General features: G+C 34.4%; 1 protein-coding gene across 9 annotated transcripts in view; it reads right to left on the bottom strand.

Annotated features, from left to right (window-relative positions):
• Positions 1-16332, bottom strand: part of MYCBP2 (MYC binding protein 2) — a 197523-nt gene that overhangs the window by 29263 nt on the left and 151928 nt on the right. For 5 of the 9 annotated variants that reach the window (XM_083820544.1, XM_083820545.1, XM_083820547.1 and 2 more), the window contains 7 exons: positions 7642-9285; positions 6438-6607; positions 5294-5538; positions 4484-4651; positions 2727-2884; positions 2091-2290; positions 1537-1686 (listed from right to left, as the gene is read on the bottom strand). In XM_083820544.1, coding sequence (XP_083676670.1) covers positions 1537-1686; positions 2091-2290; positions 2727-2884; positions 4484-4651; positions 5294-5538; positions 6438-6607; positions 7642-9285 — 2735 coding nt within the window. Of the gene's footprint in view, positions 1-1536; positions 1687-2090; positions 2291-2726; positions 2885-4483; positions 4652-5293; positions 5539-6437; positions 6608-7641; positions 9286-11902; positions 12005-16332 lie in introns of all 9 variants that reach the window. The other 4 variants (XM_083820540.1, XM_083820543.1, XM_083820541.1 and 1 more) reach the window with 1 other exon arrangement.

The raw sequence follows: 16332 nt of genomic DNA, 5'->3' as shown, positions 1-16332 counted from the left end.
AGAGCCAGATTCAAAATTATTATTTAACCCTTTCAATTGTCTTATGTACATTTGTATGAGTGCCTAGAAATATTACAACCCTACCTGAAAGGAATTTTAGATACCTACTTACCTAGACAAGAGTCAAACTAGGTATTTCTATGTATTTTCCTGGAGGGTGTAATGTAAAGTGTATTCAGTGCATAAAGCAGCAAGCATGAGATTGAACTCTATGCTAAATATGATCAATTATTCAGAAAAAGCTCAAAACCTAGGTAAACCAAAGAGCCTATCTACACAGTTAACATCCTCCTCCCTCCTGTCTCCTCTGTAGCCTATTAATTCTTGCAATTTGTTTTGCTTTACTAAGGACATTGCCCCTAAACCTACATCTTATATGTTAAGCCATTTATGATTCCAGATTTCTGCCTCACATTTTTACTACATTCAACACTGGGACTTCTCACCCTCTCCCAGTACATTAAAAGAATACGTAAAAATATTTCACATATGGAAATAAACTACAGTTCTGGAAAAGCACCAAATTGCCTTACATTTATTATCTTGTGTGCATACATTTAAGTACGTATTTTTATCACATTATCACAGTACCGAAGGAAGGTTATGATTTGAATATACATCACCTGTAGTATATTTAGAATTTGCTGTAAACTGCTGTCAGTTCCTATAGGCCATAAATTTATTCATCCTAGCCAAGTGACCAAGACGAATTTGGCAAGTCCCCTCATTGTATCAAAAGATGGGCAGCAACATTCCCACCAAGAGTAGAAGTGGCATATTTTATCATTCCTTTCTTAGCTGCTTTATATTTCAGTCAGTAATTATCCAAACTACAGCTAAGAGTATTTCTTTATTCTTTTTTTATAGTAAAGGATCTTATTTTGGAGGCTAGCATAAAGAGTGTTTGGAATACGTTACCCTCACTCTAGCACTGCTTTCAATGCTTTCTTGAACTATTCAGGATGAATATGATACATTTTCAATCTGAGATGAACCTAGAAGAATTTGTATGAATTAACTCTTTGAAATAGTGGTATGCCAGATAGTATCATTTTACGTACTAGATTTTCAGAACTAACTATAGATTTTACTTAAAACACTGAAAGACACAGCAGACAGCTCCTCTGAAAAATAATTTTCCTTTTCTCTTCTTTCTGAGGGTCAAAGTGGAGAATAGAATCCAAACAGTATTTTTTTTTTTTCCTTTTTTTTTGCCACTAGATTAACAATGTGCTTGTGTGTTTGTGTGTGTTTTAATTTCCTCTCCTAAGAATATTCATAAAACTGATCTATTAAAAGACCAGAATTCATAATCACAAAAAATCTGCTAATTTTAGAGGAAAAATTAATTTATCTATGATCATCCAGGAGTTCAAGTACAATTTAAGACTTAAAATTTTCATTCCATAACTAAGGCTCTTCTTCACAAAGAGAGGATTAAGGCTCCTTTTTACACATACTGAAAATATTCCTAAATTAATTGCAAAAATCAACAGAGATACTTTATTTATGAAAGGTATATTGAACCTCACATACTTGTTCTGCATTTTCCTTATTTGATTTATTTTCTTCATCCTCCTCCTCTTCAGGTTCTACAGGTGAAGGTGTCAGGGAAGCCACAAAATGCCATAAAATATCATGAAGAGAAGTTGTTTGAATGACGTTACAAAGAAGCCAGTTAAAAGCCTAAAATAAAACGCACACAGGAAGTTACCAATTGATTAAGCAAACCTGGAGTAAAAAAAAAAAATTATGTAAGCAGATAGATACACTCAAGTTTTTGAACAGTTAAATAATAATGCACTGGTCTTTAAGTTAGACACTGCTCTATAGCTCAAGCAGTTTATTAAAATGACAAATGCATTTCTAGATACGAAATATGCTACTGAAGAAGGTTTTCAGGTAACATTTTTGTACTCCGAACTTTTAGAGTTGATAATACAAGTGAATATTTAAAACATGTTTTTAAAATAGGAATTATTTCCTGTTTTAAATCTATAATAAAAATTATATATATATATATAAAAAACTAACAGACAATTCACAAATGCTTTATTTTAATCATAGAAGATCCACCAGTATATTAATACCTCCATAGCAAATACTCGGCAAGCAGATTTCCGTAAGGCTTGTTTCATTGCTATTTCAAGTCCTTCCAGATCATGATGCTGGATTACAAATGCCAGTACTGGCCACTGGAAATTTCTCTCTCCTTTGGAAAGAGAGCTGTGGGCGGAGATTAACCGAGAAAGTTCAGGAGATGGATGTCTCAGGAGAGAGGACCCCACTTCTATTCAAAAGCATAAAAACATACATAAATTAGATTGCTTGTACATTTTAATTTTACAGCCACAGTAAAAATAAAAAGCAGCAGACCAATTTCAAAACTGATATACTTTTTTATTTTTTTCTAAAAAAATGCATTTAAAAAAGCAACATGTAAAAATGATGCTTCAACTCAGAAAGTAAGCAGACACTAAACCCAAGAAAATGCCACTTTAGCTTTTAAATCAAGCACAGAATATGCACCACCAATTTCAGAACTGTAGTAATTCCTGAGCTCTTCTGAAGCTAATCCTGGGCGGATTAATAAACAGTTAGTATTTATGAATAAACAAAAATAAAAGTTATTACATCTATATACATAAATTTATTTTTGCTTACAGTGTCCAAGAAGAAATACAAATCCAGTGCCTGATCTTTGAAATTTTTTTCTCTGCTCTTACCTGCATCTCCACTGTTGACTCGTCTCCTAGGGATTGCCTTTACACGTGCTGGCAAAATTGAGTGCTGTTTGTCATATTCTGATGCAACAACTGAGTATGACCTTTGAAAGACTGTACGCTTTGCAAGGTCTGTATCTGTTATTGGGCTGGTTTCCAAACTACAAAGAAATCAGTGAAGTTATAGAACCATTAGTAAATATATAGAGTATACTTAAATTATGCATAAATATTAAATAAAGGAACATGCATTTCATAATGACTGTTGCTGCATGTTTTATGTACCCAAAAACTGTTTAAACACTGAAAAAGAAGAAACGTATTAGAATTACACATGGTAAAAAAGCATGCAAGAGTTTTTTAAAAAATATAACGATGTACATGGTAAGTTCTAAGAATTTAGGTATTTTTCAGAGAGAATGCAAACATTCAGATCATGCCTGAATTAAAGTTTCAGACAAAATTGCCCTGATAAATGTATGTGAAAACATCTATGAAGTGAATTTTTAATATGCAAGCCAACTGAAATTAGGACTTTATGTGAAGGAAGTTTCCAACATCACTGGTCTTAAAGACAATTTTCAATTGCTATGGCTATGCCTCTGACGTGTTTTACTCCTTACCTTCAGAGGACTTCTTACAGTCTGCAGAAGAACTCCCAGATTATGCTGTCCCTATAGGCCTCAGGAGACCATGGAGTCCACAGTTTTAATAAAGGAATATACCAATACGATGCACTCTTAAGGAGTTTTGTTAGAAAATTTCTATCTCTGAAAAGACTACATTGTAGATTGTAGTATTCCAACAAACTGTTTTTTCAGTCAGTATAAAATAACATATTGAAATAAAAACAGATTAAAAGCAAGTTTTTCCTTCACCACACCTTCATTATAATATGTGGAATCACCAACATATGAAAACTTCAAGCATCTGTGTTGGTTCAATACTATTATTAAGTAAGAGGCTTTTTTCCCTGGGCAAAACAAAACAAAAAAATCTTTAATTGCTTTAATTAGATTATAGTAAACTTAATGAGATAAGGAAATGGTTTAACTTGGCAGAAATCACCTACTGCTCTTGGTCCTATGTAGCATTAACCTGCCATTTCTTCCATGACATTTTAACTTCCCACAGGAAGAAGCAGCAACTTCTGCACTGAAAATGTACAGTAATTAAATTCCCTACGGTTCAAACTTCCCTTCAGAATGAGATCTTGAAAAGAAGAGCTACTTCTTTTCAAAAAGGTAGTATATCCACACCACAAGCAGTTGTGTTACAGAATGGAACACAGTAAAAAAAGTACTAAATTTCAGGTAGTTGGCACCAGCTATTTTTCTTGGACCATTGCTATGGATAAGCTTCCCTGAGGTACGCTAAGAGTTCTTCATCAGTTTCTGAACATATGGGTTTTTGTCTGTTTGTTTTTTATTTATATATATATATATATATAGACTGTGCAATCACGATGTTTCTAGAGAGAAGCAACCAGTCTGCATTACCCTTGAAGTTTCAAATATGATTTTCAAATTTGCACTGCTAGTGGTTGAAAATACATACAATATGCTGAAGATATTTTTATAACTACAGTTTCATGTGACTTTGTTTTTTTGCTGTCATTTCAAGAGATGAACTGGAGCTGACCTGATACTTTAGCTACTCAACTACAGCAAAGTTTTCCATTATTTTTATTTTTTTAGAATTTGGGGTTATGCCAAATGCTTTAACATTTGTATGTAGTACTTAGAATTACAAGGAAGTACCTTGGGGGCATAGATTTCATATTACTCTCTGGCTCTTCAAAGACATTAGGGCTTGCATCGGGAGTAACTGAGATGTATGGTGCAGGTACTGAAGTTGAGCGCAGGTACCTCATCTCATCCTGGAAGAGGTTGTCATCCTGGTACCCAACAAAGTTTTCATGATGATGCCTAAATCAAATTAGATTTTATAAATTAGGATTAAAAGTTACTGAAATACACATACAACATACTCCTTTGCAAATACATTCAGACAGCTCTCACCATTTACCTAAGGTATTTAAGCTAGTTGGAATTTCTATGTTCGCGCAAAATACACTGGCATTTCCAACTAGTGAACTAAACAGTAACCAACACAGGGTGGGGATCACTATGTGCTATCTTTTCGTCATGTATTTTATGGCCAAATGTACATTCGTCATAAATGTGAGACGCTACGGTGAGATCTACTCAGAAACACTGGGCAAGCCCAGGTTTTCTGGCTTCCTTCTTACTATTTTGAATTCCGAAGAGCATATCTGCTAGAATAACACAGAAAGTTAAACACTTCACAAAATTCTAAATTCTTTGTACATAAACTAATGCCGCTAAAAATATTTAGCATCCTATGGCTACTTAGGGTATGTTTAATCCTTGGAGCAAATACAATCTAAAAAATTGAACAATATCATGGAAATAGAAGAACAAAGATCATGATGAATTTGGAAAATAAATATTTTTATGTAAGTTTTAGTTTAGTTTCTATCCATATTTTTATTTAAACACTAAATAGATGAGTATTATAATCAATATTCATATACTCCCTTTAATTACCTTGCTAAAGTTTGTAGATAGAGACATGGCATTTTAATGGGAAAGTCTTCAGAAATTCCTTCTTTGACACTGGGAAGTTGAGACTGGAATGCTTTTGCAGGGTGATAGCAGAGGATACTGGGTTCAGCAGCACTGCTCAGTGACAGCAAATACAGTGCATTAGCTTTAATCACTTGATGAGCTTCCATAGTTGGCAAGGCACGAGGAGTCTTAACTTGCATTGGTTTTCTCCTAGATTGTTTAATCTATAGAAATTGATTAAAAAAAAAGTTATATTTAAATTATTCTTCATCACAAGAAGAGCTGACAATTGTCGCATAGGAAGGTTGCTTCATTCTTCCTGTTGTAAAATGATGCTTTCTGTTATACAATATCGCTTCTATTATTTTTCAAACTTTGCAAACTTTTAATAACAACTGAAAGTTTTCATGTTTGCCTCAGGATGAATTATGTGTGCAAAAAGTTTCAATATATCTGGTTTCATTCATTCAAGTTAAATCAACATTGTTCTGCTTATCTTAAAAAAACTCCGCATATTTGTGTATTTTAAGCAATAATTTGAAATTGATCATGGCAAGACCAGTATTAGAGAAACACCTTTCATTCTATTACCATTAAAAATTGCTCTAGTTCGCCCAAGTTTGGTTATGTCATCACATAAAGACCTGGTTATGATCTCATATAACAAGACTTCTCACTTTGAACAAAATTGTTACTTCCTCAATCAGTTTGTCAATGAAGAGTGTCAAAAGCCTTGCTAAAGTCAAGATAATCAGTATCTACTGCTTTCCCCTTCTCTGCCAAGCCAGTCATCTCGTTGTAGAAGACTATTAGGTTGGTCAGATATGATCTTCCGTTCATAAATTCAAACTCACAGTCCCTAATCATCTTCTTGTCCTTCATACGGTTGGAAATCATTTCCAGGATCACTTTCTCCATCACCTTCCCAGGATTTGAGGTGAGGCTGACTGGCCTCTAGTTTGCTAGAGTTTCTATCTTATTGCCTATCAATGACACTAGCAGGTATTTCAAAGCCTTCCAAAATTCTGAAATTCCAAATTTTTCAAACCCTATTTTCAAGTTGTGAATGCGTTACTATTAAGCAGATAGAGAGCCAAACATAAGAAAAACAGATAAAAAATACCTTCTCTCTTGCTGCTGCTTGCTTTTCACGGAGATATTTTTCTCTGCATCGATCACAAACCAAATACCAAGTGCTTCCTCCAATACCACCATCACCACAGTTACCAGCCCATCCTCCACAGAAGTGTCCAATGCTATTATAACCTTGGCCACCTGCATAACGGCCACAACCTATGCAAGGTAAATAAATAAATAAGTTATTTCAAAATAAGGATTTTTTTTCTAATCCCCAAAACAGGGATGAAAGGGGTGGGGAGGAAGATGCTTGTCTTTTCCTGGCCTATTTTTCTCCTTTTCCACATCTCTCAACTCATTAAAGGAAAGAAATGAACAAAAAACAAGGTGAATGCCCATGCAGCATCTGGAGAATGCAAACACACTGTAGTTTTCAAGTGTTTATTATGAACTTGTCCAACACATCGACAGTGCTCTCTTCAGAAATGAATAACATGCTAATAAAGCTTAAACGGGAATAAAGTGCATTCCTTTGCTGATTACTGTTTCTCAGAAAATTTCAAAGCATTGATAATTGCTGAATATTGAGGTTCTTTAACAAGCTTTAACTTCCAATACATCCAGAAGTAAACTTCCAGAGGTAATGCCTAGCTAATAACCATTTCCCTAATTTTCCTAAAATTAAACAATCTCCTTAAGAGATTCAGGTACATGTGTAGAGGGACAAAACGGAAGACTCAGGCTGTATTTTATAAATTGCCTTCTGATTAAAGTTTACAACTCTAGACACTGACTCAATTTTTATTTTCTAAAGATACATTTTAAACCAAAAGATGGGAGTCAATGATACCAAGTGATGACATAGCAGATTAGTAGTAGAATAGAAAACTTCTAGAAGCACAGACACTTTAATTAACAAATTTTGATACTTTTACATCCAAATTTTTCAGCACAGTTTGAAGTCCTACAGTGTAACAAACTGCACTTTTCTGGAGAGGAACTGTAAAGCCAGCTTGTTGTTTTGGTCTTGTTTCAAAAAATTTCTTCATGTTTCAGAGCTCAAATCTGTATGTACTTGAAATTACTTACACAAGTAAGGGCATTGAGCTTGAATTTAGCATATTATGGTAAGCTGTGTAAAACATTAGAGAAGGCAGCCTGACTTATTTTCATAACAGCAATTAATACAAAAATGTATGTGTATAATATATTTTGCAGACAGATACAGGAAGAAAAATATCTCATCTTACCTGGATGAGCTTGTCTCATGTGGTAAGTCACTGGATAAGGATGGGATTCCCCACACAACTCACAGATGGTGTCTTTTTCAGGTCCTCCTACTGCAAGCTGGGCCATCTCACCAAAAAGATTTCCCCTTGGCCTAGTCTCAACCTTTTCCTTTTTCTTTTTCTCTTTTTTGGTCTTCTTGTTATCTTTGTCACTTTCCTTCTTCTTTAATACTGCACAAGAACCGGGACTTGGAAAAATCATATTTTGGGACGCTGCTTTAATAGTTGCTAAAGAAATATCTTCCCAGAAAGCTACCAAGTGCTGCAGTGTTAATGGAAGAGGAGACTTGGATTTCATAGTGTGGTGACTGGATGTTTCAAAAGAGGTAGTTTCAGTTTTTCCATCCTCACACTTTTCATGCAAAGGTGGTTCTTTCAGCATTGAGAGGACTTTATTTTTGTTGATGCTACCCATTTTAGATATATCTGGTCCATGCGGTGCAATGTTAAACATATTAAGAGCAGATGATATTTCCAGTGAATGTCTATTTTTTAACTTGGTTTCTTTTTCCTCTGCAGGTTGTTGATTAAGACTGCTTCGGATTGGTGCATGCTCTTTGGACAATTCTGGATTAAACTTCAAAAAAGATGAACAAGCCATAGCATCATGAACTATTCCTTCATGCCAAAGAAAAGCAGCGAATACAGCTCTAGCACATTCTGCGACAGAAGGTGACATTGCTTGCTTGGCTGGCTCTACAGGTTTGGATCCATCTCCTTTAAAAAGAAAACTGGATTTCTCCTTTTTGGGTCTTGTGTGCCTACCAGCACATTTACGGCTCACTTTTGGAGATGCTCTCATGTCTTGCTCATCTTTCAGGGGAGCTTTTCCTATGCTGAAATGAACTTTATTAGAACCATCATCCAGACTTCTGAATTCTGTGTTGTCTTCACAGGTGCTATCTGTAATGCTGTTAGTCTTTAAAGTACTTGACGTACACACTTCAACAACCTCACTGTGAAGATTTTCTTGTACAACATGAGGGGAGGGAGCTCTGTTTTCAGTTTCTGTAACAGGTTTTCCATCTTTTGTAATAATTTTTGGTTTGGGTGAAGTGGACCTCCCCCTTAAGGGTTCTGTTAGCGGTACTTTCTTTTTGCGAAGGGTGTCCGGATCTAATGTGTAAGAATCTGATTTGGATCGTTCTCGAGGAGGATCAAGCTTTGTTTTTACTGGAGATGGAGCTTTCTGAGGTAGAGTTTTATCATGGGGTGAGGAGGACCGTGGAGAACTAGCACCAGACCTAACTGCTGTAAGCGTCTTCGTCTTTGGAGAAGATGACCGAGTTCCTGGCCCTGGAGATTCAGCTCTCAGACCAGTAGTACTTCTTCCATCAGTTTTTAGTGTTTGCAAAGTGTTATGATTTGGAGACAAAGATCTGCTGTGAGAATCTGATCGCAATTTTGCAGCATCTGATTTCAGCATAAGAGATTCACTGGCAGATAATCCTTCTGTATTCCTAGGTTTCTTCTGGTCAGCAGCAGCTCTATTCATTCGCACATCAAGCTTGGGTGACCTGCTGTCAGCTCTGTGTTTTGATGACATGTCTGATTTTCCTGCTGGAGAAATCGGTCTTGCAGCTCCTGTGAAATTCACTCGGTCACCTGTTTAGTATATTTTATAGTTATTACATTTTGACAGCGATACTTCTAATAATACGAAACAAGGATTAAAGACCTGAATGCAAGATAAAATTGAAACACATGCTTCTGTTCACATCATAATGCAAATAAGTCTAAAGAGAACTGTTTTCACTAGAATAATACTGATATTTTTCTTCTCCCAAAGAAACATTCAAATATACATCTCCAAACATTGGTTAGAAAATCTTTACAGAAAACACTACTACGGAGGTATCAAAAGGCATGGTTCACTATTTCCACAAAACTCGAATAAAGGAAGCACAATTTAATTCCTTTGCTAGAATGCCAGGAATTAACTAAGTTTACTCCAGTTGTAACAGAAATTAAAGGTTATTTTTTTACTGTCAGACTAATTGAAACAAGAGACTAGCATAAAGATCACATGTATGACCAGATATATTTATAACTCTAATGCTCAAAAGTTAGAAAGTACAGGAAGAAAATACAATTATAAGGCAAATTGGGTAAAAGGCTTGCAAACTTGCTTAAAATGGTTCACACTGATAACCTGAAATATCCACATTTTTAAGAACACATGCTATCAATGTTCTTCTACCAGAACAATAATCTACTCTTAACAAACGTTTTCTATTACTACTGAGCTAAACCATCAACCATCACGTCCTCATAGTCTGATGCAGTAACTTACTGTTCTTATGGACACTGACTTTGTGCATATATTAATTCAGAGAATAAAATAAATAAATAAATGCCAAACTAGTATATGGAAGTAAGTAGCTTGTTAAAGCAATCTACTTCTAATAATTCTATGAAGATACTCAGTCTCTCTTGCAGAACTGTGTTTTGAAAATTAAGACAATGTTTAAATTACTGGTAAGCAACGCAGCAATCATGAATGCATAATTATATATAACTCTCTCCACAAGGCATTACACTGCAAAGTTTAGTCCTTTGATTTGAATGTATTTTCATTAGTTAAAATGAAGTAGTTTCTCTTGTAAAGCTTGTAAAAGGAGGCCACAATACTGTGGATTTTTTTTTAATTTTATTTTTTAACTTTTTCTAGACACTAAAATGCTATTTTCAATGGTCCAGGCACATTTTGGGGGAAACAATTATTTGTGAAAAAAAAGTTTTAATTAATCAGAGAATGTCTGCAAATTTGGACTGTATTTTCTAATGTGAACAGAGATGACTCACGCTCATCTTTATTCAGTATCTTCAATGCTTACCTCTTTCTTTTTTTTTCCTACTGATACCGCTAAAATCTCACAATAAATAAATAAGTATTTTGGAACAAAGACTAGAAATCCAGATATCTCCTCAGGTAACAAAATAATTCTTATTATTCTGATCTTTCCATATTTAATTAGCTTATAGCAAAACAAACATCAACAGAAAAAAGTGAAGAATACCAATATTAGATATTTAACAAACTTTACGGTAAAGGTACTCTCCTTGCTTTCTAGCACATGGGACAAAGTAGGAGTTTGTACTTCTCCATGCAGAAAATAAATATTTTCTCTGTATTCATGAATAATATGCTAAATGTAAAGAGTAGAATACAATGAGAACATTTCATGTATCTTCATCATCAGTTTTGAGAATCCAATCTGTCTTTAGTCTTTTTTCTTATGCATTTTTCTTTTGTTTGTTTTGAGCAGGGGGGAGGAGGAAAGGAAGAAATAGCATGGTACATCATGTTTTATAAAATGATTGTTCTTGCTAAAAGAAAAAAATAAAAATGCTTATTCAATAGCAGTCCAACCATTTTGCTTATGACAGCTCAGTTATAAATTGAAGAACTATTTTTAAGATGTCTACCCAGAATCAGAAATCAGAAATGAAAATAATTACTTCATACACTCTTCTCCCAGAAATAAACAAACAAAAACACGAATTTAAGGCTTGCCAGCTAAGAAAAAACTGTAGATATGATCATTTAAAGATATTTACAGAATTCCTCCTAATGTAAAAAACCAGTTAACAGAAGACACTAGTCTTCTTAGAGGACATGAAACACAGTAAACCATTCAGCAATGTATCACTTTCAAAGTATACGCATTACCAGTGAAAAACAAGCAGGAAAACATTCTAGAACAATACTGAAAGGCATGACCTAGCAATAGCTCTCAGCAATAAAAATATTAAAAAAAAACTCTAAAGGTTTAGATTTGTACTTATACATGTAAATACACCTAATTAGCATTCTAAACTGTCAGCACTAAAAAAATCCCCCAAATGAAAAACTGCATAATTATGTATCAAACTGATTTATCTATAAACAAAGAAAAAAAAAAACGATTTACCCCCTTCTTCTTCCATATTTTGTTTGCCTATTGTTTGAAAATAGATTGTTTTTAGACTAGATTAAGTCACCTTTCTGTTAACGAAACAGTAAGAGATAGCTAAATCACATAGCATGAAATCACTGCCACTCAGCAAAGCAACACCAAATGATTATAAGCGAACTCCCAACAAATACCAAACTTGAACGTTTCCTTTCCAAAAAGAATTTCATTAAATGAATGACATGAAAATGAGTGGAAGGAGAAAAAAAAAAAACACTTTGAATGTAAAATCTGAATAACCTTGCTATGTTTGCATGCATACCCACCCTTCAGTTTGTGAGAGAGAGATGAAATAGCAGAGGCAGGCCCAGCTACATCACTAGATTTGTAAATACGCTCACGAGAAGCAAGGCAGCAGGATGAAGCTTCTACAGTGGAAAACAGTTGCACAGAAGCAGGACAGATTCAATGGAAAAAATAGCAGAGAAAAACAAGCATTTCAAATGATATGCATCTCCTCTGTTAGATATTCTTCAATTCATTGAGACTCCTACATTAGTTTTAAATGAGAAACAGTTACTTCAAAATGCTTTTCCTGATGTGAATTTAAAACAATAATTACAACAAAAAACTTTTGTGAATTAAATATTAAGTTCTAGGATCTAAAATGCAATATTTAAGGAGTAGCCAATCAGATTTATGGTTTATTATAAAACTAACAGGATCCAATTTTGAACTGAACTCTGTTTTCAAATGTGAACTTTTAATCTGTAAATTCAGAGATTAATTATTGAAAACTATCTTATCTTTTTAGGTGACCATTTCTCACATTCTTTCGGTAAAAATAGAGAATATCTGGATGTTTGTGTTGGAAAGTCACTTATCATTGGAAAGAATGATGAAAAATATATGAAACCCACCAACGCTTTTACTTTTTCAAATCTCAATGCACATTTGTAATGTTATGTTTTGAAAAACACATGTAATGTGAACTTCAGTCTCTCAATATTATCTAGAGACATAATATTATCTAGAGACATAATTAGCAGTAGAAGAGTTCCTATCAAACAGTATAGACATGAAAACAAGTCTGTACCAGCCCTTAAAAACAATTTTGCCTTTAGGAAATAAAAAAAAAAAGGTTAAAATCTGGTATAATCCACAACAGAGTAAGATAACAGCAGGGACTTGTAATTTCAAGTCTATGATTCTATCATTTTACTTTCATATATACATATATGTATTTAATTCTAATTTTATTTCTTATTCCTTTCTTTACAAAAAATAAGTTAAATTCTTATTGCATTAATAATTGTAAAGAGATTTTGTATATTAGAAGATACTCAGTTTCAGAAATACACTTTTGTACAAATAGAAGAAAAGTGCCTTGAAAATAAGTGATTTCAATTCCTGCACTGCTGAAGACTTTTTTGTTGTTGTTGTTCTGGTACTACGTTTACTAACTTGTACATTAATACATTAAAAATCCTACCTTAAGCAACAAGCAATACTTTATAGACTCTACAATGAGGTGTTCACACATGCTTGATGTAAAAATATCATTCTTTAAAATAATAAAATAATCTAAATTTTCTCATTCCAGTATTAGCATAAATTTAAGAATAGTATTGCCTACTTGGATGCCTACAAAAACTTTGCTAAGACCATACACTAACTGTATAGCTTCTGAGAAGCAGGATGTCACTCCACCAATTTTTGAAGTTAAAATGCAGAAAAACACATCAGGAGCACAAAGTAGCATTACAAGAACAATTCTGTAAACACAAGCCTAAAAATGTCAATTTGATATATAAGGTTACCACTACAGGAATAATTAAATGAAAATCTTTATTAAATCCAATTTAATGTATGCACATTTTCATTTAATTCTTTCAGTCTATGTCTGAGAATGCTTACATTTTACAATGGTGTAATCTAGTTTATCTTGAACACTGTATTGCTTCTCAGTTATTTCAAGGAGATTGTGGCTCAAAGAGAATGAGTTTCCCCACATAGTCTCTTTGCTGCCTTGGGAAACAATCTATGCCTATCCAGGACAGCTGATCAGCCACGGGGACATGATTCTTGCTTCTTGAGTCACCCTCAAGGACTACAAAGACTTCAAAAACCAGTAGATAAGCTCTGCCAAGTCACAATTGATTGTGACAGTCCATCTTTAGTCACATTCTTTCCCTCTACATGGAAATAGCTCCAGCTTGAAAAGCTACACAACATGGAGACATAAGAGGCAGCTCAATTCCTGTGCCAGGATGTAGTCCTACAAGCAGCGCCTGCTTCCTCTGAGGAAAAGCTGATAAGCCAAACCAGAAGGCATGACATACTGCCAACTGGTCCGTGTTAGTCTTTTTTTAAACTCTGAAAGAGAGTAAAATGTCTCTGGATTGTGGAGATAAGTTAAAAGTTTCTTCTGAAATGCCACTCTTTTTCTGCCTTTCTGCATGGTGATGACGAAGGCATGCACTGACCTGCTTTTGCCCTTTTGCCTAAGCAACGTATGCCTTTTTTTTTTTTCAACATCTCGAAAAATGCCAAATGCTGTACTGATAAAGATTCTTTTTGCTCGTAAGTACAAGAATATACATAAGTCAAACATTTGAATATTAAATATTAAAAAGGGAAAGTAGTATTAGATAGCATTAGTAGGGGAATGAATGAGTAAACTAAAGCAAAAGCTGAAATGCAGTATCATTATAAAAATATAAGTGTATTGCAAACATAATATTTGTGTTTATTACCCAAAGGCAGGGTTTGGATCACCAAAGCTTGAGTCGCTTAAGTATATTAATTGAAAGAAGTATGCCTGTGCTAGAGCAATATATGACATTAATCTATACTTTTGTAATAATGAATCTATGATTTTATACATTTTGAAGGCAATAAGCCAGATTTATTTCTAAAATAAAGCTCGACACAGTTTATACTTCTCCTCCAAACTGCCTTACCAGTCCCCCAGGGATGGTTTTGGATTTGAACTGTTTGGCACAGAAAAAAAATATGTATGCTTTGTACATAGCTTAGAAGACCCAATCTTTAAAACCTAAGGTGTGAAACAGTTTAACTTAGTTCAGGAATGAAGCTTTCGCAATAAGAACCATCAGGAAAAAAAAAAAAAAGTCAAACCAATACTCTTAGGCTTCTTATCACGACATTTACGTCATTTCAGTGTGACATAGAAGAGATCGGTGTGATTCACAGGACACCATGAATATACAGCAGCTCAGCACTGCACCTTCTGCCTGGATTGAGATGAGTCAGGAAACAACAGCTGTGCTGTGCAAACTGCTCAGAGTGACTTGCCAGGGCTACAGCGGAAGAGTTAGAATGTGATAGATGAAGCTAACGAGGGGGTCTAAAGCCTCTTCAGTCTACAGATCTGTTCCTCACTTGCCATAGCAACTCAGATGTGAAGAAAAATGGCAGAAAGGTCTAGCTTCTGTGACCGCAAGCCTCCTCCAAAAACTCAGAGTTCAACAGCCAATTATGAAATTTTAATTACTGGCGTTGAATGATGTAGCAAGATCCCATCTCCCTGACAGGTTGCGTCAAAGGAGTTTTATGATGCAGCGCACACTGCTGAAAGTTGAGAAACAAGATCTTGCTTGACTGTCTAGGTTTCTGCACTTCACCTACACTCAGAATCCAAGCAGAAATTTGAGCCTTCTGTGTTCTTCACGTAATGCAGAGACAAATTAATCAAGCAACCAGTGATAATAATCTTGCAGCTGTGGGAAGCTGCCGTCCTGACCAAATCTGTTATTGATGATCTTACAGATTTCTCAGAAGTAAGCATATTCAGGCTGGAGTAGTTACAAAATGTTTCATTGAAATAATCAATGAAGAAACATATATAGATTTGTGCTCTTCCTGGAAAAAAATCCTGGCTAAGTTTCCAAATCAATACAGCTGTTTCTAAACTCCATGTAGGAGTATGCCATCTCTTCTGCCTTTTTTGAACTTAGCTGCATAAAAAAAATTTACAAGAAATTAAAATACATGATGACAGCCTCTTAACTTTGACACCACAAAAAAGAAAGCAGTATCTCAGCTTTTTTCCCCCTTGTATGAGCATCTGTGAAAATTAGCACAGGAATTATCAGCACAGAACAATCAGCCCTTCATAGAGGCCTAGCAAATAACACAAAACTGAGTAACACAATTTCCACTTATTTTTTATATTAACCCTTCCATATTAAGTTCCAATGTTTCTTTGAAAACAAAAAGCACAGGACTTTTGTTAGTTTATCTATTTCTGATTTGATAAGAATAGCAGATACACTTCATGGTTTTTTTCAAGCATAATAACTGAGGAAGTGGTTGTCCAGAACACTAATTTTCCTGCAAAAATAACCAGACACTGTATCTGAAAATAATAAGTTGTGAAAAGCCCTTACCCCCTTCCTTAAATCAGTTTGGAAAACCAAACCAAATGCCAAGAACAGAAATCATTCCTCAGAAAGAACAACTATCTAAAAATTTCTCTAAAGAAAAACTACAATCTGTCTCTGGCACGGAGTATGTATTACAATCAGACCAAAAATTTTCTCCATATTCTAAAAACCTACATAAGGAAATAAATCTAGAGGATGTTCAGCATGATCTTAACATTCCTCAGAATCATGTTTCAAAATAAAACTCCTCAAGAAGACAGGTAACTGAAGAAGAACAGAAAGTATAAGTGGTAGCCTAAGCTATATACTCAGACTAAAATCAAAAAACATATGTTTCTTTCTTTCCA

This window comes from Anser anser (assembly GCF_964211835.1).
Source record: "Anser anser genome assembly, chromosome: 1".
NCBI classification, from domain to species: Eukaryota; Metazoa; Chordata; class Aves; order Anseriformes; family Anatidae; genus Anser; species Anser anser.
Note: the sequence above shows the minus strand (reverse complement) of the source record. Positions and strands in the feature narration are given on the sequence as shown.